This window comes from Struthio camelus, chromosome 11 (assembly GCF_040807025.1).
Source record: "Struthio camelus isolate bStrCam1 chromosome 11, bStrCam1.hap1, whole genome shotgun sequence".
Classification (NCBI taxonomy): Eukaryota; Metazoa; Chordata; class Aves; order Struthioniformes; family Struthionidae; genus Struthio; species Struthio camelus.
The window spans coordinates 23,072,911-23,099,545 of record NC_090952.1 but is presented as its reverse complement, the minus strand read 5'-3'; the positions used below and the strand labels follow the sequence as shown (position 1 = coordinate 23,099,545).

General features: G+C 38.7%; 2 protein-coding genes across 3 annotated transcripts; both read left to right on the top strand.

Moving 5' to 3' along the window:
• The first annotated feature begins 97 nt into the window (after nucleotides 1-97).
• On the top strand, nucleotides 98-16,278 carry HTATSF1 (HIV-1 Tat specific factor 1). Its single transcript, XM_068956612.1, has 9 exons — nucleotides 98-388; nucleotides 4,725-4,929; nucleotides 5,259-5,306; nucleotides 6,629-6,783; nucleotides 8,153-8,316; nucleotides 9,982-10,081; nucleotides 10,610-10,699; nucleotides 11,242-11,379; nucleotides 11,765-16,278. Exons 1-9 carry the CDS (start codon nucleotides 218-220, stop codon nucleotides 12,044-12,046), a joined length of 1,353 nt encoding a protein of 450 aa, XP_068812713.1. The 5' UTR covers nucleotides 98-217; the 3' UTR covers nucleotides 12,047-16,278.
• Nucleotides 16,279-17,959: 1,681 nt separating this feature from the next.
• On the top strand, nucleotides 17,960-26,217 carry VGLL1 (vestigial like family member 1). 2 transcript variants are annotated; one of them, XM_068956613.1, is made up of 6 exons: nucleotides 18,004-18,215; nucleotides 20,851-20,914; nucleotides 21,678-21,907; nucleotides 22,547-22,963; nucleotides 25,058-25,117; nucleotides 25,985-26,217. In XM_068956613.1, exons 3-6 carry the CDS (start codon nucleotides 21,697-21,699, stop codon nucleotides 26,023-26,025), a joined length of 729 nt encoding a protein of 242 aa, XP_068812714.1. In that variant the 5' UTR covers nucleotides 18,004-18,215; nucleotides 20,851-20,914; nucleotides 21,678-21,696; the 3' UTR covers nucleotides 26,026-26,217. The 2 variants fall into 2 exon arrangements, with proteins under 2 accessions (XP_009683167.2, XP_068812714.1); XM_009684872.2 differs by lacking the exon at nucleotides 20,851-20,914 and having other exon boundaries at nucleotides 17,960-18,215.
• The last annotated feature ends 418 nt before the right edge of the window (nucleotides 26,218-26,635 follow it).

The window sequence follows — 26,635 nt, the reverse complement described above, 5'->3', positions numbered from 1 at the left end:
GCCGAGGGTCCGCGCGCGCGCGCCCCGCCGCTCCCCGGCGCGCGTGCGTGCGTGCGCGTGCGCGTTCCCGCGCGCGGCCGAGGGGGCGGGGCGAGGCGGCGGCCGAGGCGGCGGCGGCGGCGGCGGCGGCGGCGGCGGCGGCGGCGGCGCGGGTGCCTAGGCCCGGGGCGGACGTGTCGCCCGCCCCGCCGGGGCCCGCGCGCGTGTGCGGGCCAAGATGAGCGGCGAGGACGGGAACGAGGATTTCTACCGGCAGCTGCAGCTCCAGCAGCTCTACGAGGCCGAGCGCGGCGAGGGCGAGGGCGAGTCCGACCCCTTCACCTACGTGGACCCGGCCGACGGGGCCGCCTACGAGTGGGACCGGGAGAAGAAGGCCTGGTTCCCCAAGGTGGGCGCGCGGGGCTCCGCAGCGGTTACCTCACGGGGCGGGCCGCCGGTGTGAGGGGCGGCCTGCTCGCCTGGCTCGCGGCCGGTGCGCGCTCCCCGGGGGAGCCGGGCGGCCGCCTTTGTCTGCCCGCCGCGCCGCACTGCCGCCGTGGCGCAGGCGCCTCTCTCCAGGGGCAAGAAAAGAAAAAGCGGGGCAGATCCGCTCGTTTCTCTTCAGCCCTCCGTGGCTTTCGTCCCCTCGTCTGCAGCGGTGTCGGTACGAGTGGTCGCACGCCCGCGTTTGGCAGGCTTAAGTTTTCCCGAAGAAAAAGGGTGAGAGGGAAGAACGGTTCAGGAAGAGCGGTTCGTTTTAGGTCTCTGTAGCACGCAGTTGTTCTGGTTGTCTGGGTGCAGCCAAAGAGGTGTCTGGTACAAACCATCTGTAGCACTGAAACACTCCTGTAGCCGATGACAACACAACAGCTGGTCTTGTTTCCATCTGTAACCTTACAGGCAGCTTTCCACTCTTCTGTTATGGAGAGCGGTAGCTTGGCTTTCCTCGTTGGCTGCGAAGCCTTAGGATTGCTTAATTCCGTTCCCAGGCCCGGCATGAAGTCACGATTATATTTGTGGCTCTTAAGGAGTCAGTACTGCCTTTGACATTTTAAAATTTCTTTATAGTAGTAGCTGTGGTGATATTTACTCTTCTGTTGCAAGTGAGGCATTGAACTGCTTTGTAAACAGATCTAAATAAAAACAGAATAATAGGTTCCTTTTCTGCTTTGTTAGTTTCTGAACGTTGTATGTGTAAAGATTTCTTGTTTCCTCTCCTTAGGTCTTGGAAATGCACTGGGAAGTTAAGTGTATTTAGTTTAGAAGTATTCCACAGAATGGAAAAACGATACAATTTTTCCTCATTTTTCAAAAATTTTCAGTATAAAAAAGCCCCATGACTTTATTGTAATACCAAGACGAGAGGAGACACCAGTTTAGTGTGTTGAGCCAGTCTGCTGAACTGCAAACTAGTGAATAATTTTATTATACAATAACAGTGAATGAGAGGAATTACTTCATTTACAAAATATTAAGACATTTAATGCCATATACTTGAGAAATTATATGTGCTAATTCCTATTTGTAGTTCTAGTTTCACTGTGGTTCACAGACCCTTGAATGAGAACAAAGCCTGTTATTTCAAGTTCATATGTGTGTAAGCCTAGTTAGCTGTCCACGCATGTCTTACAGAGGGGCAAAAACATGAAAAATCCAGAGCCACAAAGTGGAGCTGTGGAGAATTGAGAATCCCTGACTCCCTGAGGTGTGCTATATCCTATAAGAACAGTAACTTCTAAAAGGTTTCCTTTTTTTTTTTTTCTTCTCCTTTTCCTTCACCTCTTTCTCCCCTCCCAACTGTTTTTAAATCTCTATATTCTCAGGAGCATTGGTCTTCCCTAAACATCTTTCTTATCTCAAATCTTCATCCTGGAGAAAAAGTTGAAAAAGTTGTCTTTTTTTTTTTTTTTTTTTTTTTTTAAACCTTTTAGGCTTGATACAAGTGGTGGCAATAAATAGCAAATTTGAGGAACTAATTCCAGGTATAAAGGGGTATACCTGTTCCTGATCTGAGGGATATTTTAGCTGACTAGCTCCTCCTTCCCTCCTTTCCCCTCCCCTGCTTCCTCCCCTGCCCTCGAATCTGGACAAATTACAACAAATTATGTAGGAACAGCAAGGTTCATTATTAAAGAATATATATGGTGGAAATTGATAAGTAATCATTGTGAAGTACTGCATGCAGTATATAGATCATTGAAATGGATATTAGACTGTCTCAGGATACTTCATTTGGCAGACTGATTATGTGGCAGAATGTTTTTACCACAATAAATTTAAGAGAGTTCAGGATTCAGAAGTTGCAGTTACTTTTCTTTTTCTACTTTGTGGACGACTGTCAGATTCCTTTCTCTAGTCTCTGACAAATGATTAAAATAGTCTAACTGTTCTAAGTAATCATGATCTGCAGACTAGTATTGGGGCTGCTAGTCTACTTTGGAAACAGAGTGACTGCTGAACTTCTGCTAATGCATATTTCAAAGCAGTGCAAAAAGATGACGTGTAGTTAACTGTCTGCGTTCATCAGAAAAGTTTGCGGACGGTCAAATATTTAATAAAAGCGTTTGCAGCTTGTGTATGATATAATGATTTTTCTTTCCATGGTGCTGTACTGGTGAACACAGACCTTCACACAGTACAAAATGACATGCTGAATTTGTCTGCTTTGGTGGTTTGCTGTGAAAAGCAGACTTGGATGTCTTTTGTAAGCTTAGACTATCTGTTCTTTGTTTGGTTAATTGATTCCTTTCCACTTCAGCGTGACTAGTACTTAATTATATGCTGTCACGTCCTTTAGCATTATATTTGTTTTCCTGTAAGCTTAATTGCCCCAAACTATATAGCTATGTGGGCATGACGATAGAACCAATCTTTGTCCTTAAGTTCTCCACCACAGCTGGGTTGCAGTCCCTAAGAAATTCTGAGAGTTCTTGTTTTGCTTGCGGTCATGGAATGACTTTAAATTCCAATAAAATCCTTTATACTTGCATACTACATTTACAAAAATGCATTTAAAATAAAGTAGTTGCAATTATATTCGTGGTAGTCTTATAGTATATTATGAAAAAAAATCATTTGATATTTATGAAACTTGACAGTCCACCCAGGTTTTTCTCCCCTATATATCTTCTTGGTTTAAAACACTTTATGTTGGTTGGCCTAGGAGAGATGGAACACCAGTTAAGTTAATGTTCCGGTTCAGATCGGTTTGTTTAAAATTAGCTGTTTTAGAGCATTTGTCTGCTAAAAAGCCAGAAACTATAAAATACGTTATATGCTGAGAATAAGTTTAACTTTACATTAGAATGTGGTTCCCCCTGAAGCTGAAAATCATATTGCTGCAAAAAGGTGTCTAGTCTTAAGAGATTAAGACACTGATTTATCTTTAAGATCTCTGATGAAAACTGATAATGTTGTTCACCAGAAACTTTAGAAGCTTGTTAATTTTCTGGATTTCATCAGCTGAGAAACTAAGGATTCTCTAAGATTGCTAGTGCCAAAGATAATGAATGTTATTGGAACACAGATTTTTTTTTTTCTCTCCCAAAGGTCATTATTCCCTTATTGCCTCTTGATACTGTGTTATGCCAAATTATGTCCATAAGAGCAGCCACTTATGTTTCTGATACAGAGGAGAGCTACAAATCTTGTTTAGTGTAGAAGCTATTTCATATGAAACTGTAAAGGAATATGAGTCTACACAGCATTTTGCAGTATTCATGAGAAGCCTGTTGCTGTCAGTTCGCATATTTAGCTTGTCAAAATAAAAGCTTACAGCAGGTAAAAGATTGCATTATCATTGACATTTATTACTGTCCCTTGTGTCATTTTCATTTACAATAGCTTACTGTTGAGATTTTGTTCCCTTTTGTGTACAGATGAAACAAGTAGATCAGAGTCTAATTTTTCAAACGTTAAGGCTCAATTTTGTGGAAAAAAATAATTTCAGACTGTGGAATTTTGGAAAGTACTTTGTAGTGCAATGATCTTTGCAAAATCAGTTGTGCTGTATTTTTTCTTTGGTTTATTGCTAGTGGCTGATGCTGAATTTTACCTGGCTGGAAGTATTGTTTGTAATTCATAGTTTTATTTTTAGTCTCAATAAATGTTATCCAGTCTTATCTTTTATCCCAATATAGTCTTGATTGGAAAAGAGTGAGATAATTATTCATCTCTTAGTATTACATGAAGTATAACGTACAGCCTTACAAACAGTGTGTTAATGTATGGCTCAGTCTAAGCGTAATATTTATTGTCTATCAATGCAGCTATTTTTCATCTCTGAAAACATTCCTATGAAAAGGCAGATGCCCGCAAATGTCAGTGAAATTAATCATCTGCAGATAAATTGTTGGCTTACCTTCAGTGTCACTTTATCTCTTCAACGTGGTCAGGAGTGCTTGGTTTCCTTCCCTCAGGCAAATCCAATTTAAGTTGTAGTCAGAAAGCTTTGCTTGAAAAAGGTCAGAACTTGTCAAATGTTTGTTTAAAAACTTCATATGCTATATAGAATTAGTATGTTAGTCTAGCTCAGGTAATTCCTGAATAGATTGTTTTTGCTGTCAGTATAGCTTTACAAAGATATTTTAAAATAACTTTGTCATACTAATGTTGTTTGTGATGCCGGATTAAAAAATGGCCATGATCAATGAAGGCTATTTCCAAAACACTAACATTAAAACAGTTGTGATCCTGAATTTATAGGTCTTTGAAATTTTGGATTAATTTTCTTAAATTCTTTTCAGATAACGGAAGATTTCCTGGCAACATATCATGCTAACTATGGCTTCAATGCAGATGATACAGACAGTTCATCCGCTTCTGGCACAGCAACTGAAAGTAAGCTACCAGTAAGTTCTAAGACATCAGGAACACAACCATCAGCGAATGAGAAGGGACCACAGCAAACTGATCCAAAACAAAAAGCAGAAAAACGGAAGCTTGAAGCAGGTAAGAGACTAAGGGTTTCTTTTTATATAGGCTACAAACTAGGTAGTACGAAGTGAAAACTGCACGTTGTTAACTGGTATCCTGTACAACAAAGATAATGTGTGTTCTGAAAATTCTCCAAATGAATTTGAAATTGTATAGCACCTCATAGGTATCTTCCCAACCCCATGTACGAGTTGGAAAATAAGCAAGTTAAGGAGTGTTCTGAGTTTTTCATGTGGATAATTAAAAACTTCTCAGAAAATTGATAGAATGTGAATGTCAGAAATACATTAGTGTGTGCTTCCATGTTTAATATATTAGTATAACTGGATTAAACTTTTTTTTAGGTTGGTTTCATGTTGAAGAAGACAGAAACACAAATGTTTATGTGACTGGTAAGTAGCAGCATTTATTTATATATTTTGAGTTAAATCTGGTAAGAGAGATTCATGTTTGTCACGCTGACTTGTAGTATTGCCTATTCAGCCTGCATTTGCAGGCTACTTAACATTCTGTACTTGACTGCATAATGTCTGTGACCTTTACATTACTTTTCCATAAATGCAATTGCAAGGGGCGTATTCCAGTCTTGTGTGTGCTTTTACGTTATGTATTCTGTGAGCGGCGCCAGCCAAGTCCGTGAACCATTGTTCACCAGTTTCTTAAATCAAGCTACAGCAACAAAAAAAAAAAAAAAAAAAAAAAAAGAAATTCCTGGGAACTCCTAAGGAATAGGACAGTGAAAACAAGTTTATAACAAAATGGTGTGTTAAAGCTACATGTCATGTAATATGTTTTTGTCTTCAATTTTTTTCTGATATTATAAATACATGATTATTTTGATCAGAATGAGGAAAGAGTAAGTACAAAAGAAGCTGAGATTAGGATAAGCAAATAAAGCGGAAGCTCAAATGAAATTATCTGTATGTTTATTACAGTATTTCTCTGCCTGTTTTGGATGTGTGGGGTGCTAGCTTTAGGTGCGTGCTTACCAGTAGTAGTGAAGGTTTCTGAAAATCGTAACCAATGTTTTTTCACTCTTGTTCTCAACACAAAGGTACGTTTGGTTGTCTGAGCGGTCACAAAAATGCACGTGCTGGAGGTCTCAAACATCATCATTCAAGCTAAACTAACATGGAAAATTTTTGTAACTTTTCTCCTCCATTACTGTTTTTCCTTGTCCTCATTCAAAGTTCAGACTTTGAGAATTCCATGCATTATCAGTGAGAATTGCAATTGTGGTTCATTTGTGGGTAGAGGAAAAAAAAGTCTTCTGTTCATAGGAGTTTTTTGTCTCGAATACCTAAAAAGAGGTACAGCGGAACTTTCAACTTTGGGCAGGATATCTACATTCACATAGATCATTGTGTGCACTGCAACGTTAGTGTCATCCTATGTGCTATGTGTAACACTAAAGCTCTAGGCCTGCGTGCTAGGAAGCACAAAACTGTCCCTGTAGATGTTGCAATATAAGAAGCTAGACCTGTTTAGAAGTAAAAAGGTTCTCCAAGTATTGGTATGGAGTACTGTGTAAAAGGTATTAGCAAAAACATTGATCCCAAGAGCAGTGTTTTATTATTGCATATGTAAGACTTCATCATTAAGCTTGGTATCTTTCATTTAGTGAAACATCTTGGGTTTTTTATGTTCTGGTGATACAGAAGAAAACTGAACCAACTAAACCTATTCAACACTTCCGTTTTAACTTATTTTGTAGGTTTACCTCCAGACATTACAAAGGATGAATTTATACAAGTCATGTCAAAATGTGGTATCATTATGCGAGATCCTCAGACAGAGGAACACAAAATCAAACTTTATAAAGATAAGGAAGGAAATCTTAAAGGAGATGGCCTCTGTTGCTATCTAAAGGTCAGTGGTGCACTGAAATGCAGTATTGCTTTCTGGTGAGGATATTTGTGGCCGCTGTTTCAGAACAACATCTAGAAGAGTCCTGAAATACATAAAATAAAATTTAAAATTTAGGTGTCTGTCTTAGACAGTGATCCCAGAAACCCCCCCAATATCTGCTTGTACACCTTTTTTGCTTCCCGTTATCCAGACCCCGCTGAAAATGCCCTTAGTAGCTGTTGGACATGTCAAAAAGTGTTCCTCTCTTTTGGTGCTGGTGCTTAGCTCGGGCATTTTCTGCTGAAGGTCTTTTGGTTTTTCAGACTAGACTTGCTGTGTCTGGATGTAGGTGTGCCTAAGAGGCATCTCACACACAAGGATAATATGTTCATCAGTTAAGGCTATAGCTGTTTCTCATCAGAGTTGATGATGATAGTGTTTGTATGACAGTCCAGCGGTCTATTTTCTGAAGACTTTGAAGTTCTGTGTTTGAGCAGCTTTGGATCATAGCTCCTACAGCCAATAAGTATGCTAACGCTTGGCTTCATTGATACTCCAGGGGTTGGAGTGGGAGTGCCTTCACCTTTTACTTTGAAAATATGCTACTGTGTGGCCACAAATACGAGAGGAATGAGATGGAAAGGAACTTACTGTAACCCTGTAGTTAGGGCCCTTAGTTGAGAAGAATAGTGTTTAAATTTAGACCTGATCCCAGAGCTGTTCTGCATTCTATGTTAATCTATAACAGTTTAGGTTGTGGTAGTATATCCTTTACGTGCTTCACTTGCGGATTATTTGGAAAGTTAAAACATGCTGGTGCAATCTGCTGTAACTCTGCAAGAAGTACCAGATAATACTAACACAACTGCCTTGTCATCTCTATTAGCTTCATAATGTTAATAGTTAAAGCTGTTTAGTGAATAGATAGAGAAACCGCTTACAGTTTAAAGAACTTCTAGGAGAGTTTTTAAAAAATGATTTAAGATCTGAAGTGTCTGCTGCTCTAGGAAGTGATGAAAGCTTTACGGAAAACTAGCCCTCTGTAACTTTTTTATTCTCTTTAGAGTTCATCAGCTTAACTGAGTATTGCACATTAGTTTCTATGAAATACTTGAATGAAATGTAAGTCATTGCTTTTGGGAACATTAATCTGCTGTAACAAATAATAATAGTGAAGCAATAATGGTTTTTACTTTGGCATAAAAACGTTGTGGGCTCTGTGCATTTTCACGGGGGTTATTTTAGTCAGGAGTCTTGGGACAGATCGGACGTTACGGTTTTCAGTGTCAGGGAACTGATTCTTATCACAGTGTTCTTAATTAAACCTTACTGGAATAATTTGACTATGCTGCATGCTTCAAAGCTTGTGCCCTGTTTTATCTTCAAATAGAGAGAATCAGTTCAACTTGCATTGAGACTTCTGGATGAGGCAGAAATTAGAGGCTATAAATTGCATGTTGAAGTTGCAAAGTTTCAGCTGAAGGGGGAGTATGATGCAAGCAAAAAGAAGAAGAAATGTAAAGACTACAAGAAGAAGTTGTCCCAACAGCAGAAGTTTGTATTTTTTTTTTTTCTTTCAGTAACGTGTTACTTGAATTCTTTAAGTGTTTTCAATAAAGTGCTGCTTTCTCTCAGGTGCAGTGCTAAGAGCTACGGCAACGTTGCCATCGCTTATCGAAATGAAATAACTTAAAAATATACATTTGGAAGGAAGAACTCGTAAATTAAATGCTGATAACTTAATTTGGCAATTATGAGGAAGTTCATTTTGATATTTAAGGAACCAATGTTCTTTTAGTTCCTCACAGATACAGTATTTTCCTCTACAACTAAAAGACTTTTTTTTTCCCAGTATATGAGAATGCAAGTCCTGTCACCAAATCTAAGCCTACTTCTATAAGAAAACACTCTAGCTCTCCACATACTGTTCATATCGTGCTTTACTAGCTGCAAATGGCAAGGCATGCTAATTTCCATAGCAACAAACATTAAAACAAAATATATTTTGTAGATTCCCCCAGACATCTGCCTTTGGTATAAGATATATTATTATTTTTAATTGTGTATAGATGCATTACTTCTACCTTAAATTTTTTTTCCTGCTTTTTGGAACAAAAAAAGCTCAGATTAAAAAAGAGTATAAGACTCCATTGTTCTAATTAAATCAGCAGTCCACTAAACATTTTAAATAGTACTGCAAATATATTTTGCCATAGTTAAAGGGACCAAGTTGTACTTGACATCTTATAAGTTAAAAGTAGCTTGAAACGTATCTGCCTAGAGAGCCTGCCAATTCTTGTTTTAAGAAGTCTCCAGTGGAGAGAGGAATAGTATAAAATAATGAAGTTGCATTTGACAGCAATTTGTGTGAATACATAAACAAAATGTGTTTTTATTTTAGTTGCTTAACTCTTTTGATCTTATCTTATACAAATTGACTTCAGTTGGTGTTCCTTTTGAGTTGAAGAGCATAATTTACTTGCAAAACAACCTTCACTGGAAATCCAAGTTATCTTCAGGTGAAGTAGCAGATACAAGAAGGAACTTAAACAAGATCTTTTTTTCCCAAAGATAAGATTTTGAGATTTAGAATTGTAAGTGAAATTGTGTCCGTTTTTTGCAATAGGATATGAAATAGGTATTTCTACAAGGGTAATAACTGTCATGAGAAAGCAAAATCCTAGGACAGATACCCTGAAGTACATTGCTAGTTTGTGTAGCTAGCTAGCTAGCTACCTTGCAGTAATTTCTGGCAAGCCTGCAGGTGTTCTTGCACGCTTGTTTAAATGCAAGCAGTAAAATTTTACCAAGAGGAATAACGGATCTCATTTTTTACGTAACGAGTCTCCCTTTATAAGGGATGTTAAAAAAAACTGATGGTTTTATTACACTTGGCAGCAGCTAGTCCAGTGTCTGAACTGATATTAGGGAGGAATTAAAGCCTGAGTGTTCAAGAAATCGCTTTGGTGTTCAAAATTAAATGCTCGTGAAGAATTCTGAATTTTAGTACCATAAAACCCCAGCTGCTTTGTAAGAGGAGAATGGGTAAAATCGGGCTTCTGTCGCATTTTTAGAAGAGTAACTTTTTTTGCATCAGAATACTTGTTTTGTTTGATATATTACAAGACATACCAAATTAATGATTTTTTTTCAACAAATACTTGTAGAAACTGAAGAGAGCCGCAACAATATCTTCTTACTGTTGCTTCATTTCATTAGACAGCTGGATTGGAGGCCGGAGAAGAAAGATGGTGCAAGTCGAATGCGACATGAGCGCATCATCATTATCAGGAATATGTTTCACCCAAAGGACTTTGAGGTAGGGAGAAATAGTTTGCTAACATAAATGATGCTGTTACAGTTAACGTTGTCTGAACTTCCTACCATAAGGAATTTGGCAAAACTGTGAGCAAATGAACATTAAACTTACTTTCTAGGCAGACTTTTTTCCCATGGCAAGCATCTGCTTAAAGTTGATTCATCTGTTCATTCTATTTTGATTCATAAAAAACGAGAGAAGAATGTTGGCCGCAATATGTTTTTCTTAAGTCAGTTTTTTCATCAAGTCTCTCCAGACAATGTTTCTTTTGGGGACGGAAAGAAGAGTAGACAGTAACTAAGCTGAAATGGAGAAGCCAGCACAAAGTAGGTTTGCTAATAAGTAGCCCTTATTAACTCCAGTAAGGACTGTCATCTCCAAATGGTTTTGGAAATACACAGTAACATCTTTTAATTTATGAACTTGTAAAAATTTGGCATGTGCGTTCCATTTAGTGCCTAAGTGAAAATAAAGCTGAGAAATAAGTGTTTTGTATTTATTTCATTGATCTGTGTGATTGCATTGCAGGAGGATCCCTTAGTGCTAAATGAGATCAGAGAAGATCTACGAACAGAGTGTGAAAAGTTTGGACAAGTAAAGAAGGTTCTCATATTTGATGTACGTATTCTTACAAGTTGGGTTGCATAATCATTACAATGTGTAAAATGCAAAATATTTAGGTTTCTTTAACTCTAAATGAACCATTTATTTATTTTCATGGGTTTATTTAATGCAAACTTGACATAACTTTTCAATATTTTAAAGTTAGATATTTTGGAATTTTTAAGCACTTACCCACTTTAACCTATGTGAAGGTAAAATCCGATTCATCCCACTAACTTGGATGCACAGCACAAGTTCAGAAGATTATAAATAGAACTATTTACATTTATTTAGCTAAACTAGCTAAAATATTTGTTTCTTTTTTTCTCTCTCTTTTTTTTTTCCTCTCTCCAAAAGCTCTGCTCTTTTTACCAAAACGTTAAGATAATCTTAGACAATAGAACAAAAGGTGAAAGCTTGTAACTTGTGCTTTTCACACGCGGTTGTATATGGTCAGCGTGAAGCTATATCCTTGTCTTATTAAAGGCAATCCAAAAGATGTTGGAATAGAGGTACTATTCATAAAACTATTAACTAAAAGTTGTCTGTCTTTACAGCGACACCCTGATGGTGTGGCTTCTGTGTCATTTAAAGAAGCAACAGAAGCTGATCTGTGCAAACTAACCCTAAATGGAAGGTGGTTTGGTGGCCGTCAGCTCAGTGCTGAAACGTGGGATGGTGTAACAGATTATCAGGTAGCCTTTCGTGGTCCTACGATCAAATGTTTCTTTCAAACTGCCATTCTGCAGTTGTTGTTGTTGTGTTTTTGTTTTGTTATTTCCCTCCCCATCTTGTTTATCTGCAAAAACTATGAAGGTGCCTCCAGAAGATCATTCTTAATTGTTCGTTTTAACAAAAATTTGAAGGACCTGTTTCACTCCAAAAAATTTTATACTAGAGGTGTAAACTTAATAGAGGATTTATCACTGGATAAACAGATTATTAGCTCACAGCAAACAGGTCCTATTCAAAACTCGAAGTATCACTGCAATATGAACGTCATATAAGTTTATCCATGTAAGTGTATTCACTCTTATGTGTGTGACTTCTTCATGATGTTTATAAACCTATTGTTAATAGGTGGAGGAGACTGCGAGAGAAAGGGAAGAAAGGCTCAAGGTGTGGGGATCGTTTTTAGAGGATCCTGATGCAAAGGAGCAGAAAGATGCATCTGATTCAGATTCTGCAGCAAGTAGTGTTAAACTGCCTGAGGGCAGACAACCTTCAAAAATTAATGACGCATCTAAAGAGGATGTAAATGAAGCCCGTAAGAGAGAGAATAATGGTGAGGGCATTAATGAAGATGGTGCTCCATCTACAGACAGCAGTCTTGCAGGCAGCGATGATGAAACAGATACATAACACCTTTATTGCTTTATGAAAGCATGATTTTTAGGGTGATGTTTGAGTTTATCCCTTGCTTCAGGGTGACTACAGACAATGTTCATATTCATATATGCATATTAGGATGTCATCAGCTGTGTGCTTTAAATTTTTCATTAAAAGCAGTATTTAATGAGTCTCTAAAAGTTTGCATTAATTGGCTGTTCAGGTAAAGTAATTCAAGTTTCCAAGAATGCGTCAAAACTGATCAGGCTTCTTTTGTTCCATCTTTGCTGTCAGTGTTTCATTATGTGAGTGTGAAATATGTTCAAACCCTTAAGTTTATGTAACTATATGAAACTTGAGTAATGCAAAGCTATTACAAGATTTGTGGGTTTTACTGTTAATTTTCCCTGTACTCTTTGGAACTTGGTGTCTTACTCTTAAGAGCTACTGTTGTCCTGAGCACTTTGGATTGTTTTACAGAACAAATGCTGTGATACGTATAGGGTTAATGCATTGGAAATGTTGTTACACCTAACATAACAAATGATGGAGTAGTACAAAGTTGCACGCTTCATGGATGTGAAAAGCAAATGAGGTTGCCATAGCCGACGTTAAAAGCAAACTGAGTGAAGAAAGATTAACTCACAACATGAAGTATATCAGTCTCTTTCCATTCTGCTTAGATCTTCTGTGGATGCAAAGAGGCTGGAATTACGACAAGGGGACTAGAAATTAATGAGCGCACACATTCTAGGCTATAACGTAAAGAAGACATTTTAAATTCTCCTGGTTTTGTATGCTGTGGGCATGCAGAATGGGCTTTTGAGTTAAGTGTTTGCTTTGTTTTGTTTTTGCCTTAATATTAGAGTAAGGGTTTTCATTTAATTTTGTTAGGATGATGAGTATGAGTTCTTTTTGATACAATTTTTTGGTTTAGTCTTACATGCTTTTCATGCATGGGACCTCTCATATTTCATAAATTTAGAGGATTTTGACAACTTGATCTCCAAATTTGATGTGTAAATGTTAGAACAGTGGAGAACAGGCTTTCAAAGGATACTACTCTTTTATATGGAAGAGGCCGGTACTAAACATAAAATGCTAGCCCCGTTCTTAGAAATATTTCCAAAAGCAAGGATTTAGGAGACCTTTTGGCTTAGGTACATTAGCAAGTAGCAGACTTTCAAAAATAACTTGGAAGGAGCTGGTTTTTGGCATGGTATTCTTTATGTAGAACCAATTATTTTGATTTTTAAGGATGTGAGAGTGCAGATTTAGGCACTGAGCATTTAAAATACTGGTGCTAATTCCATAGCACCGTTGTTCATATGGATGGCTACTAGTGCACATTTATAAAAATTTTTTTTAAATTCATATTGGATTGTGAGAAATTGCGGATGCTAGTTCTTATATCTATTTCCATCTTGAAGAATACTCTGAAAATTTATTTTTCAAACTTTGTGGTCCGACGTTACCATTTATATTTTTCCAGAAGTCTATAGGGTAGATAATTTCTGTTATAAATAACTGAGATGTATGGATAGGTTATGGCAACAAAAGCATCCAAGTTAATACTTGCATTGTGGTTATAAATGATACCTGTTCCTGACAAAATATGTGGTCTTATAACAGAGAAGATAGTTGAATTCAGGGTTTAAAAGTTTAATATAAACTGGCATGACAGATTTTTATTCACTTGTATAGTAAAGGAGAGCTGTAGCTCTTGCCATCTAAGAAAGACCGTTTTCTCATCTTTACAAGTGTGTGAATTGTACATTTAAGCAAAACAAATGTTTGAACAGTTCAGGGAATCTGAAATACTGGCTGGTTTGTAGCTGCACATAGTAGCATATTCAGATTCAATCTCTGGATTGTGTTGGTTCTACCTAAAATACTTTTATTGGTAGTAAGAACCACAAATCTTTGAGGGCTTAAAGTTCTAGTATACTAAGTGTGTAATTTAGTGTGATGGATATTGCTTTCAGTGCTCCCTTTTTCTTCCAGTTTCTAAACTCCAGGTTTTAGGTCTGTTAGACTACTGTGCTTTGTTAGCTTTTTTCTTTTTTTGAGAGCCTAATCATATATAACACTAGGCAGTTAAGTCACCTGTTTTACATTGGTATTGCAACTGATATAGGACAATTGACAAATGTATAAATATTGTACAGTTCTATAAAGCCTTATCATGGTATCAGATATAAAACTAAGGTTAGTATTAGTGTTTAAAAAAAACTTTGAAAAATAAAGAATCAGTATATGTGCAGTAACCTTCCTCTCTCCAAGTGATGTGCAAACTTGGCTTGATTCACAAGTCAAATGTGATGTTAGGCTTTTCACCTTTTCCCTTAGACTTTACGCTGAAGCAGAGCACCAACAAAAACTGAGACCAAATGCTTTACTGGCTTTCCTACTGACTAACAGGATTCTTAAGAAAATAAAAGCTGTTTTCCACCAATGTATGTTGTTCTGAAATGCGACATTACACTTAGACTGGTTTTTCCTTTTGTCTACCTCTTTTATTCTCCCAGTAAGATTTAAAAATATATTTTTATAAACTATCCATTGAGGTATTGAAGCATTTAATAGTTTCTGAAGAGGTTAATGTAGGTGTGATTTCCTTTTCGGTAGTTTTTCATGGAGACAATTCTTTTTATTGAGACTGCTTTCATTTTTAAATGATACAAATTTTTATAAATTAGTCTGAACATAAGTTACAGTTTCTCATAAGTATTATATTGGATTATGAAAATGAAATTCTAATAGTGCAGAGGAGTAGTGTTTAATATCAAACTTTAATCTGAAGCTGAGCAAATTTGTATTGCTTTCTAAACTTGTGGGTTTTTTTTTTCTGGCTGAGTATCATCGTAAATAGATTAGTAAGAGGTTAAAATCCCAATGTGGTTTTCACTGTACTTGTTCTTAAACGCTTTCTAATGACTTCACTAAAGTAGTAGTCTTTATGAAGCCAGTCCTGTATTCTCAGGAATCTGCCTCGCTCATTAGAAGCGACAAAATCAAACCTTTTGCTTAGTTCCTAACTTTCCTCAAGTTTCAATCCAGTGTACTATGTTCTCCTTTATCCCTTCTGATACTTTTTATTTCTTTTTCCCCCTACCTTTCAGCAAGAGGGGTTCACTTCAAGAAAAGTTGTCTCCTTTTCCCAGTATGTTATGAAAACATTACCCAGCAGCAAGTTGAAAGACTTGGTGGATGATCACTGTAGGTCAGTTTGGAACTAAAGAAATCGTCATTTCTATTCGTTGTGACAATGAAAAAAGTATATAAAGCCACTTAAATATAACAGCAGGGGAAAGAATATTAAGTAATTGGTAAAGAATATAGACTAATCAGTACTTCTGCGTAATTCAGCACAGATGAGACTTTTTTTTTTTTTTTAACCACACGATGCAAAATCAGTTGCTTAGCTTGAAGATACATTGGTAGTTTGCTTTACAATCAATGATTTGCTGGCAAGGTGACTGCATGGAGTTATAAGCATTCATCCAAAATTAGATGGTTTGAGGAGCATGGCCAAGGTGGACATCTGGAAACAAAAAGCCCCAAAAGAACAGATGCGTAAGTTGTATCAGGTTCTTGAACGTTCATATAACAGCTGTAAAGAGAGAATTTAATTTCATTTTGCATCAAAATGTTTATCTGTTTCTCCTGCTGACTCGTAATTACTTTAACTGAATTTCAGTCCCTCATGCGACTTTCACCATGTATAAGGATTGCAATTCACTTAAAATCATTAGTATGTTAAATGCAGTGCATTTTAGCTAAAACGTGTCCTAGACGTCATTCAGTTAAGGCTAAACTAAATACTCAAGATTGTAAATAGATTAATTTACTTAAGAAAACTTTAAAGTATTGGATGCTTCATAGAAACCCAAACTTGCCTTTAAATTTTCTAACAAAATCAGTATCCACACTCTGAATTCTTAAGCTGTATAACTTAACTGAATTCTAAAAAACAGGCATATACCTGTAGATTTTAATTGGGTTTTAAATTTTTATTTCTGAATTTGAGGAAACATACTGCAGTATGATAAATGAATTATGTAAGTTGTGTACTTGTGTTGATTTGACTTGTGTGTATTTTAGTGCTCATTACACAGGGCTTGAAGTCTTACTGTGAAGAAACACTGAAAGTTCTGTAAAATATTTATAGAAGTATGAAATCTTTTGCAGCAAATTGTTTTTTGTTCATTATGTAATATCAAAGTATATTGTTAGATTAAACTTTTCAGTAAGTTGACTTGAAATTTTTCTGAAAGGTTATTTTCTTCTGAGAAGTTAAATTGATTGTTTTCAGTTCTCATCTTTTAGGAAAGAAACACTTGGAAAAAACTATATTTGCATAATATTTATAGCCCTGTGACAGCACCTGAGAATCTCTTGATTTGTCTTGAATTTTGTTTCTTAAAGGGGTTGTGTTTTATACTACCTTTTTAATAAACAAACTCGTGAACAAAATGTCTTTCTGATTAGTTTTGAGAGAATGCATTTGCTTTACTTTTTTTCTCAATAAGTTACAAAATTTAAAGATACTCTATAGCATTTGCTGCACAGTGACTTCAATTCATAGAGTGTATGCGTTAACCTGCCAGTACTTTAGGATTGCAGTCCCCTCTACACCTCACTAGCACTGTAGTTAACACTGGGACGCGTTTTGTTCCCTCTTGGTGGGTTTTGCCTCAGATTTTATTCTGGTTTGGTATGTTATGTAACTTGCATAAAGATAAAGGGAGCAGGAGGAATGACTGCAGAAATAATGGAGTTATGGTTGAGAGCGAGATCATTTAAGTTGTTATATACCAATATTGGTATTGGTTCAGGACAAGCAGGATCTCAATTTTTATTCTCACCGATTATTATTATTTTGTTCAGTCTGGCATTTTGAATGCTTAAAAAAAAAAAAAGAAATTAATTGCCTCAATTCATAAACTGCAAAGAAACAGAGATGATAATCCCATTTTACCTAGTAGTTTTTTGAAGCATTTACCTAGGGATTTTGAATTGATGCTGTCAACCCTATGAGTGCTTTAACTGCCAACCTAATAGGAAATTCTTGAACAAAGTATTCCTTGAAAAGCTTTAGCAGAATAAATCTCTACTGTTTTAAAAAAAAATGGGGGGTAGGTAATGAAGGGGAATCAAAGAACAAGTGATTCTCATCTGATGTTTATGACACTTAACTTACAGATTCCAGTCCATCGCTCAATTAAAATTTATTTATGCAAAGAATATGCATTATATGTCAATAAAAGACTGTGCACTCTCCTGGAAAATCTTATAGCCTGGTAGTTAAGTTGTTCTTCTGGGAGATGGCAGAGAACAGATTCATACATATTTAGGCAGAGGGAATTGAATTGTGCTCTTCTGCTTTCTGACTGGGTGAGTAAACAAACTCTTTAGCTGCTGAATAAAAGGTGTAAGAAAACGTCACTGCCGGTTTGGTGAATCTAGTTCACCAATGTATTTTCCAGCTGAAACTGGCAAATTTGACTGATTTGGCATTTCTGGAATGGCTGCAATTGCATTTTAGTAAATCTATTAGAAAAACAAAACAAAAAACCTGTTTCTTGCTACAGCCTTTATAGAGCAATGGTCTCCCTCCTCCCAGCCTCTTGTCTGAAAATGTCTGTAGTCAGGTCCAGAAGAGACAAAATTGGTTATCCGTTTTATCTGGGGCAGAGGCAGAAGACCTTTTCCCTCCAGCAGGCGTTTGTAGTCAGCACTTAATGCTGAGTATAACGTAACTTGTCATAGGAGAGTTCTTTTTGACCTTGGCCAAGATCCTGTTTTGATTCTTTGCCATAATTTGTTTATCATTTTATTGTAAACTCTTCTGAAGTCCAGACATTGTCTCCTTGATTGTGTACACATTGTCATAAAAAAAAAAAAAAAAAGACTTAAAATCTTATTTTCCTCATTCCTGAAACCTCCCAACCTGGTTGACTTGTTGGAGTGCATTGCATGCATTCTTAGTAGCTAGGCTGAAGGAAACGCCTAGTTCAGTCACAGCTAGAGGCTAGAAAGCATGTAGGGAGTTCATGAACGTTGCTCGTCTCCTCCTGTAGTCACTGCAGAGCGCATATTATCTATCCAGGAGAAGGATCACAAACTGCTGGACACAGTATGACCATCCAGCCTGTGGAAGATGTTACCAGTGTGACACAGCTCTTGACAGTGAGTTAAGGTAAGAGAATTCGATGAGAAATTCAATGTGTTCAGTGACTTTCTCAAATACTCTCTTATCTGAAAGATCCTTAATGAAGGACAGTGTCTACCTGTGGAGTTACTGCATAGTACTTGGAAAGGGGACCCTCTTAATAGAACAAGGTTTGTACGTGTGGAAAAATACTCTACAGCATTGTCCCTCATCAGTTGACCATCTCTTAAGCCTGCGTTGACGATGCGTCCTTGCCCACCGAAAGACAAAAGTCTGACGCTTACTCATGCTATTTTGTCATAATTTACCCATTCTGAGAGTAATTTAAGGGTAGTTGAGTACTTCATCATGAACTGTTCCACTTCTGAAAATATTTTGGCAACGGTTTGTAGCAGGTACAAACTGGGAGGACTTCTGCCTTTTTTTTTTTTTTTGGTAGACTTCCTGCTGGAGAATGGGAAGTTCAGATAATGAAAACTGCGGTGTTCCAAATCTAAGTCCTGACTCTTGTGGCATTGGCATATGATTCACCTGAGAGAACTGAGATATAACCTAGGTTATATCCAACTGTCTTATAACTACTTGTTGGAAGGCACAAGAGGTTTTTAAGGGAAGCTGTAATGAACAGATAAATCAGCATTCTTGGTCTAGAACGCGTTCTTTTTTTTTTTTTAAGCATTGCAACTGCGCAGTTGTCACGCTCCTCTCCATATGTGAGTGACAACCAATACACACTGATAAACAATGGTAAAGGAGTAAGTTGAGTAAATTAAGTATGTTAATAAAGCAGTATAGAGACACAGTGACAGGCATGTAGTGAGTGAGGAGCAAGAGAAATGGTCCTTTGAGCCAGAGTTGATGCTTTTTGAATTGTATGTTGATTTGTAGCGGTGGAGCAGTGTAGGGAGAACTGTTTTGCTGCTTGCTATTGAGATTGCCTGATGTTTTCCGTTCTCACTATATAGTTGGTGAAAGTCTGGCAAAGTTGTCAGCACTCGGGTTGGAATTTTCCGTGGCAAGCGTCTGCCTCCAGCTGAGCGACCAAAAAGTTTCCCAACCTGAACAGTGTGTTGCTTTCTAAAACAAGCCGGGGGGGGGGGGGGAATCACGTCTGTTCCTGTGCTTAAAATTCTTCCAGTTTTTCAGCTGAGATGTGTTAGTTCCCGCTCTCCCATATACTTTGGAAGGTACTTGTAAATCACGAGGAATGTTTTCTGCTTAATTTTGCTGCTTTTGTGAAAGTTCAGCCACCACTGAAGTTCTGAAAAACGATCTTCTGAAACAGAGGCTGTTGCAGAGCAGCCCCTCACATTTCCTAACTGGTGATCAACCAGCTTGTGTCCCATCTGCCACTGTGTTCGGATGGACAGGAGACTGGAGCTGGGGAAAGGATGCAGGAATAAAGTCTAAGATGAGGAATGGGGAACTCTGGAGTCTGAACATGAATCAGTTGTTGATGAGAAGGGATTAGGACCGAACACAGTACGTGGGGGAACAGGAGTATAGGGGTGGAAGTAAATGATTAAAATGGATGAGAAGCCTGTAGATGGAAGGATTGCAGGAGATGGGGAAATGTGAGTTTAGATGACTGGGTAGTGGACAGTAGGGGGGAAAAAAAAATTAAGAAGAAAGGAAGAGAGACTCTGACCTAGCTTTGAGGGTTCATTGACTAGAAGTAAATGATATAATCAAGGATTAGATCATAAAGCTTAGTCATGAAAAGGTGGATGGACTGTGGTTCGATAACACTAATCCTCCTGTTTCCTAACATCTGAATATTTGAATTTACAACCTAAACACTCTTTTCATGCTTAAGAAAAACTGAGAGACAATCCAGAGGCAACCTGTGTAGATGCTTCAGAAAACCCTTCAGAGACAAACAGATGAATGTCGTGTTTATCGGGAAGTGCTCGAGGATAGGGGCTTTATGATTTAAAAAAAAGAGAGAGAGAGAGAAATATAGGGGAATGGGTTAAGCATCTCTGACCGTTACAGGATTGGTTGGGCTGAAACACAAATCTAATGACTCATTGGGTTTTGCATGATAAAATTGACCATAGACCAAAGGCTTCCCTAGTCCAGGAAAAATAACGGCTTTCTTTTCATTACCAAGGTAAATCAGTTCCCCTGCGTGATGCACTGACAATGACACTGAAAAGCTGAATAAAAACAGCAGGCATTTCTCACTGCACTCCTAGCACGAGCATTGCTAAACGTGATTTTGGTGACAGTAGAACATATGAGCTCTGGCTGCAGAACTAGCACCCCTGCAGCCAAAAATGGCATAAATGCCTCAAAAGAATGCTTCTCCAGTGCGAGCACTGATGCTCCTTGTCCTACTCTTACCAAACCTGGCAGCAGAGATTTTGAGGAGAACAAAAAGGAGTCTTACTGTCTTCTACTGACTTTCCTGCACAGCAGATTACTTTAGAGTAATTCTTGCCTCCAACCCATAACTTCTGGTTGAGCTACAGCATATGTTTTAGCAGTCTTGCTTCCAAAGTTTTAACTGACTGACAAACCCATCATGTTCCCAGGTAAGCTGTTTTTGTTCTGTTTTGTTTTAAGTCCGTCCTCCCCCCCCTCCTTTTTTGAAACCTGAATTTGCCACTGTTTGAATTTCCAGTGATTTAATCTTGGAATGTCTTTTTCATTCTAATAGGTGAAACAGATAACTACTCTCAGAAGTTTTTTCCTTCTAGAAGTGTATGTTAACGGTGATCAAGGTACTTTAAACTTCCCTTCGTCCAAAATTTATTCATTCTCTCATTATAGTAGAGGGATTCTTTTCAGCTCCAGTTACTTTTTTCTCCTTTAAATTTTTTTCACTTTGTCAATATTTTTTCAACATCATAGAAGCCAGAATTAGACAATGCATTTTGATAAGTTCACCCTGAACTTTATGCAGAACTAATACTGCCTCTGTGTTGCCTGTGTTGGCTGTCTAAGTGCCTTGGTTCTTTTTGCACAGTTTCATCCTGAGGGCAGGTTTTGCACAGTACCAGGTCCTAAGCCCAGCGTTACAAAGACAGAGGAAGGCAGGGGTAAGAAATGGCAGCTGGTGGACAGAGGTGCCCAATGTATTCTTCACTAGAGCCCATGCTTTGACAGATGACTTGTGCAAGGTTGATATCCATCATGACCCTGGCATCTCTTTGACTCATTCACTGCTTTCAAGATGCTGTATCCTTTACTAATGCTGCACATGGCACGGTGTTATCAAACTTGCAGCTAACCAGCAAAAGTTTGGGTTTTGCATGGGTTAGATTGAAAGGTTTCTCATTTTGTTTTATATTTATTTCATATTAGAAGTATGTAATAGGAAAATCACTAAAGAAAAGGTGAGCGGAAGAAGTAAAACCCAGATGAAGAATCTAATCTTACTAATAACAGTTCTTCTGGTCCTGCCAGTTTCAGGAAGAAAATGGGCTCACTGCTATACAATTTAAGTTGAATAGTACTTCTCTTTAAAGTTTGTTTTTTTGGCAGGGGCTGGTGGTTACTGAAAATGGAGGAAACAAGGAAGCTCTCTCCAAAGCCATGTAAAAGCAAAGAACCTGTGAAAACGGAATGGGGGTCTCAGAGTGTTGTGTTTACATATTTCCAAGGGGATATTAACAGTGTGGTAGATGAACATTTTTCTAGAGCTCTCAGCAATGCCAAGAACCCCCAAGACCTGAGCACGAAGCACAAGAGCGAGGCTGTTGTCCTGAAGAACGGTGAGCAGCTTTCTATGAGAGAGGGTTGTGTCAGAACGGGGGTGACTAGTTTTCGCTGAGGAGTTGAAGACAGTGTGCTGCGTTTTCTCATGTATGCCTGTGCAGCCTTGTCGAAACACAGAGTTTGAAACTGTGCGTGAGCAGAAAGCAACAAAATCATGCTTGCAAAGCCCTGGGTTATATAGCTGGGACTTCCTGGAAAAATCATGGTGTTTGCTGAGGTGCCTCCCAAATCTCTGCATGGGCAGGCCAGCAGCACTAGGCCCTTGTTTTCCAGTCAGGAGCCTCCATCACTCCCAGATGCATTAAGTGCGTTATGACTTTAGTATTTTTGTCATCTTTGCAAGAAGATATTTGTCTAAGCTTGTGATTATTAAAACCTTGCCTATGCCAGTGGCCTCTAAGAAAAAACGTGTAATATTTGTTTGGAAGTATTGATAGTGGTGATTTAGTCTGTTTTTGGTATAGATTTGTTGTTGGTTTTTAAGATAAGCAGTGCTAAAGTGAATAAGCACTTTAAAATGAATATGCAGTCTTGCAGATCTCCCTTAGAAGTCCATTGGAATTTGTGCTGGAAAAAAGTAAGAATTAATAGGACTTCAAATGCCTTTTTTCCCCCCTTTTCTTTTTTTAAACTAGATAGCATGTCTCCCCATCAGTGGAGTTTCTCTTCACACTGCTCCAAACCATATCCATCATCTTCTGCTACAAGCATGTCAAATTCTGGTCTGAATTTTTCTGCTGCTGGTCTGGCAGGCCAATACCAGCCATCAGCTCTGCGGAGTCATCCAACTCAGCCTGCGGATTTATGGCCCTTCCCTTCAATTGGTTCGCCCAGTCTTTCTGGCTCAGTATATCATCATACCTTGCCTGACCTGCACGTGGCAGATGAACCGATCTCTGACAGGAAGTACGGTTCTCTTCTTGGTCTTCTGCAACAGGAAAGGTGCCTAACATCCATGCAGGAATGTACCATGAAGCAACACTCTAGTTCTGCTTGTATTACTGGACCTGCTAGGTTACAAAATATAAGTCAAAGTTTAACTCCTGGGGGAGGTAAGGAAACATTTACTATCACTTCCTTCTTTGATGACATCTTATGTAAAGACACAAAATAATACAGTGTGTTCCAAAGGTGTGAAAAACCAGTCATCTTCAGCCCAGCTCGTAGAAAGGTTTTTTTTTTCAGTAGATAATCAATGCTCTGTACTGTGGTACGTGGAATTCATTGCCTGTATAGTACAGCTTAAGAAAAAATATGCGTTACCAGTTTGTACAGTTCTTTATCTTCTGGCTTACACTGTGGAGATATTTTAAGTGAATATTTATATTATTCAGTGCTAGCAGGATTTCTAGCTTGTAGGTGGTTCCTTCCAGCAGCAGATACTCAGTGCACACAATGCCATCATGCTTCCATATTATGACTAGAAAGGGGTGTCCAGGTAAGGGACCTGAGCAACCTAACTTATTCTGTGGGGCATTAATGGTACTCTGAGTACCGGACGTGAAACTGCAGCCTTTATCAAGCTTTGTCTCCAAGCTAATTGCTGCGTTCTATGGAATGCCGCTGCCCTGTGTGTCAAAGGCTGTGATTGCTCTCTAAGGCAGACCTGCCAGAGAAAACGCAATTCATGCAGGAGTTGTGATGATTTTGCTTGTTTATCAACAATTAATAGGAATCGCAATGGTTGGTGCTGCCAGCACATAAAAAAGAGGTGGCTGGTGACTGCATTGAGTCTACTTTCCCGCCAGAATAGTCCAGAACTGACATGTGCAGCCAGACTGAAGTCTAGTTCCCAAGAGCTTGCATCTCTGAGGCATCTAGATTTGTTGGATAAAGCTGCTCCCTTACAAGTAATTTCTGCATTGGGGAAGTTCTCTGGGATCAGGCTTCCAGGCCAGGGCCCTGGTGCTCTTTTAGGGGATGTCTGCATTGCTGGTTTTGGGCATTACCCAGATATTCAACTTGGCACTGGTGTCCAAGAAAAAGGATTGTGAAATTGTTTAGGGAGTCTGCTGGAAAAATATAGCATGTCCTAACTGGTGCTCCTAGATATAAAGGACAAGGCACGTGAAGAAGCAATCCTGACTCTTGAGTTTTGAAAAACAGCCAACTGTGAAATGCCTACTGGTCACCCAGTTTCTAATCTGCATTAGCAGAAATGTGGCAGAATATGAGTTAAAATCTGTCTGCATGCAGTTTTATCCATAGCTTCCCTTGTAAGGCTATACTGAAGCTACGGTGTTACAAGGATCCCAGCTGTAGGTATGTTGCTAACCTGCCCCTACTATAGTTTCCAATGCCTGTCTGTGCCCAGGCATGGAAAGTGGAGAGTGGGTCTTCAGCTGGAATATATTTTTTCCGCTTATGGTAGATGGATTTAGCTGAGAGTGTATGCGCGTTGCACAGACATGCACCCTTGACTGTTTCCAGTTATTAAATGACAATCTAATTACTTTAAGGACACCATCTGGAATTCTCAGATTTAATTTAAGATGGTTAAGTCCCCCCTTACCCTAAGCGAGACAACGGGAGCCTATCAAGGCTTGGGAGCCCTGGAACTGACGCTTCCCAAAAAGGAGGTATTTCATAAAACCAGTCTTGGAATCCAGTGAAGGGAAACGGTACTAACAGCAGTGGACTTTTCAAAATTTCAGGAAGAACTTGAGTTCAAAAAACTTTAAAGAAAGAAAATAAAATTTGACATCCTTCAACCATCTCAGCTTAAAACCTTTTCTTTTAGGATGTTTACAAGGCCCTTCTGAATTTTCAAAGAGCCTCGTAACACTGCGTATGTAACACTGCATGTGTGCTTATCAGGCAATCCAAGAAGAATAGATAAGCAACTAGCCCATGTTCACAGGGAGTCTTTGGCAAATCCCTGGGATGTATGCATCTAGTCTGGCTGTTGGAGTCCCTGTTTTTTGGCTGTAACTGTTAAATATACTTCTCATTGCGCTGTGTCATGTTTAAGAACAGCTGATATTTATATTTATGGAAGCATATACTGCCGTGCCAGACTGCACAGAGCTCCCCAGCACCTGTGCTATAGGCTGGGCTGCAAAAGCACAAGGTTTCTTTAGGAACTACTGTCTGATTTTAGCTCTGTGTTAAATCTCTGCTCATCTCCAGTATTTTATTTTTTTAAGAGAGGAAAGCAAGCTCTTACCAAGGCTCAGAAAATCCCAGTGCAAGCCATGCTGCCGCAGGTGAGTTATGGAACTAGCAGGTTTGGAACAAATTAATCCTCAGCTGTAAAGGGCAGCTGCCTTTCTTGCGCAGAATTAAAGCTTCTTGCTTGCTTGCTTGCTTCCAGGCTGTATTTCAAAAGCTTGTTTTTCCCACAGGCATGCACATTGCCCCTTGTAGTTACATTTACGGGAAAGAGAGAAAACACTCTATTAAAATGAGATAAATTTTCTAACTCCTCCTGTCTTAGTTTCTGCAGTGGTACCACTGCCTACCACTTCACAACATGCCTATTTTGCACCGTCTGTCCACGTTTTAGATCCCTGAAAGATTTCAACTGTAAGATGGTAGATTTTACTGTGACCTTAACTGAAGAAACTTGTTAGCTCCGCTGCCCATGAAATCCCGATGTACTGCTACATCTTTCTGCAGGTCCTGTGTTTGTCACCTGTCCCCAAGAGTGGTCAGGTGTGTGCTTGCTAGAGTTCATGGCTTTGCAGCCATTATGATGACATCCCTCACCTTGTTTTTCAAGCGTCCACCTTAAGCCTGAGCTCCCCGTTTGGCCTGTGCGCTAGCATTGCTCCAGTTTTCACTGAAAAATCCACCGCGCTGTTAGAGTTGTTCTTTTAGGAAATTATTCCCAGAGCATTCAGGCTCCCATTAACTTTTATTTGTCTCTTGAGGCTGTATCCGGTCTTTGTTACACTGACGTGGGTTCTCTGGCGTGCAATGTTTTGGGGAGACTGGGTGGCTCATTCTGGCTATTCTCGTTAGGGCCCTGTTGCATCAGAGAAGGCCAAAAGGTGCAATTCTGTGTGCACAACATGTTAAAAGATTGCATGGAGTATGCTGTTTCACAGTCCTGATCCTGCTGTATCTTTCAGGTATACAGACTCATGACAGAAGACGAGATTTGTACTTTTAGCAACTGGATGTTTCTACTTTATTCCTAAAGAGCGAGCTCTTCCTGTGAACTTTGATCATTTGCAACTGTGAATCAAGAAGAAATGGACTGCAGCTATTCTGTGCTTTTTCTCTCAGTTGGAAGAATGCCTGTACTATTTACTCTTTTAGGAATGAAAATAATCTTCCTCTGTTCATTAAACAATTTCTCATAGTTGCATTAAACCTGACAGAGTATATTTGGTATGAAGATATGCTGTCTACTGAAGGACTTTCACTTAGTCCTCTCTTAAAAAGTGCTAAGAGTCCTTTCAATCTTCCTACGCTTGTTCGTTTACCATCTTTTGGTAAGAAACGCAGCTCTGTTGCAGAGGGATGCATTTGGCATGAAATTCAGTGCTACGGCTTCATATCCTGATTTGGTAGTTCCATGTTGTTGTTTAGAAAAGCCTAAGACAGTGACTCTGCTTGCAAGGGACTTCAAGGCAACCACAGGCAAGAAAGCACATTATCATATTCATATTTTGGAAGTACAGTAATTTGTAACCGTAGTCATTCTTCAGACAGGCATATGCCTTAAGGCTCTGTTTTGGCCTCTCATAATCATCGTCTAGAAAATACAGTGAATTAAC

Coding starts and splice junctions, on each gene's coding strand:
- HTATSF1 (XM_068956612.1), top strand. CDS start 218: ATGAGCGGCGAGGACGGGAACGAGGATTTCTACCGGCAGCTGCAGCTC. Junction 4,930..5,258: donor AAAACGGAAGCTTGAAGCAG/GTAAGAGACTAA, acceptor ACTTTTTTTTAG/GTTGGTTTCATGTTGAAGAA. Junction 11,380..11,764: donor ATGGTGTAACAGATTATCAG/GTAGCCTTTCGT, acceptor TATTGTTAATAG/GTGGAGGAGACTGCGAGAGA.
- VGLL1 (XM_009684872.2), top strand. CDS start 21,697: ATGGAGGAAACAAGGAAGCTCTCTCCAAAGCCATGTAAAAGCAAAGAA. Junction 21,908..22,546: donor GGCTGTTGTCCTGAAGAACG/GTGAGCAGCTTT, acceptor TTTTTAAACTAG/ATAGCATGTCTCCCCATCAG. Junction 25,118..25,984: donor TGCAAGCCATGCTGCCGCAG/GTGAGTTATGGA, acceptor TGTATCTTTCAG/GTATACAGACTCATGACAGA.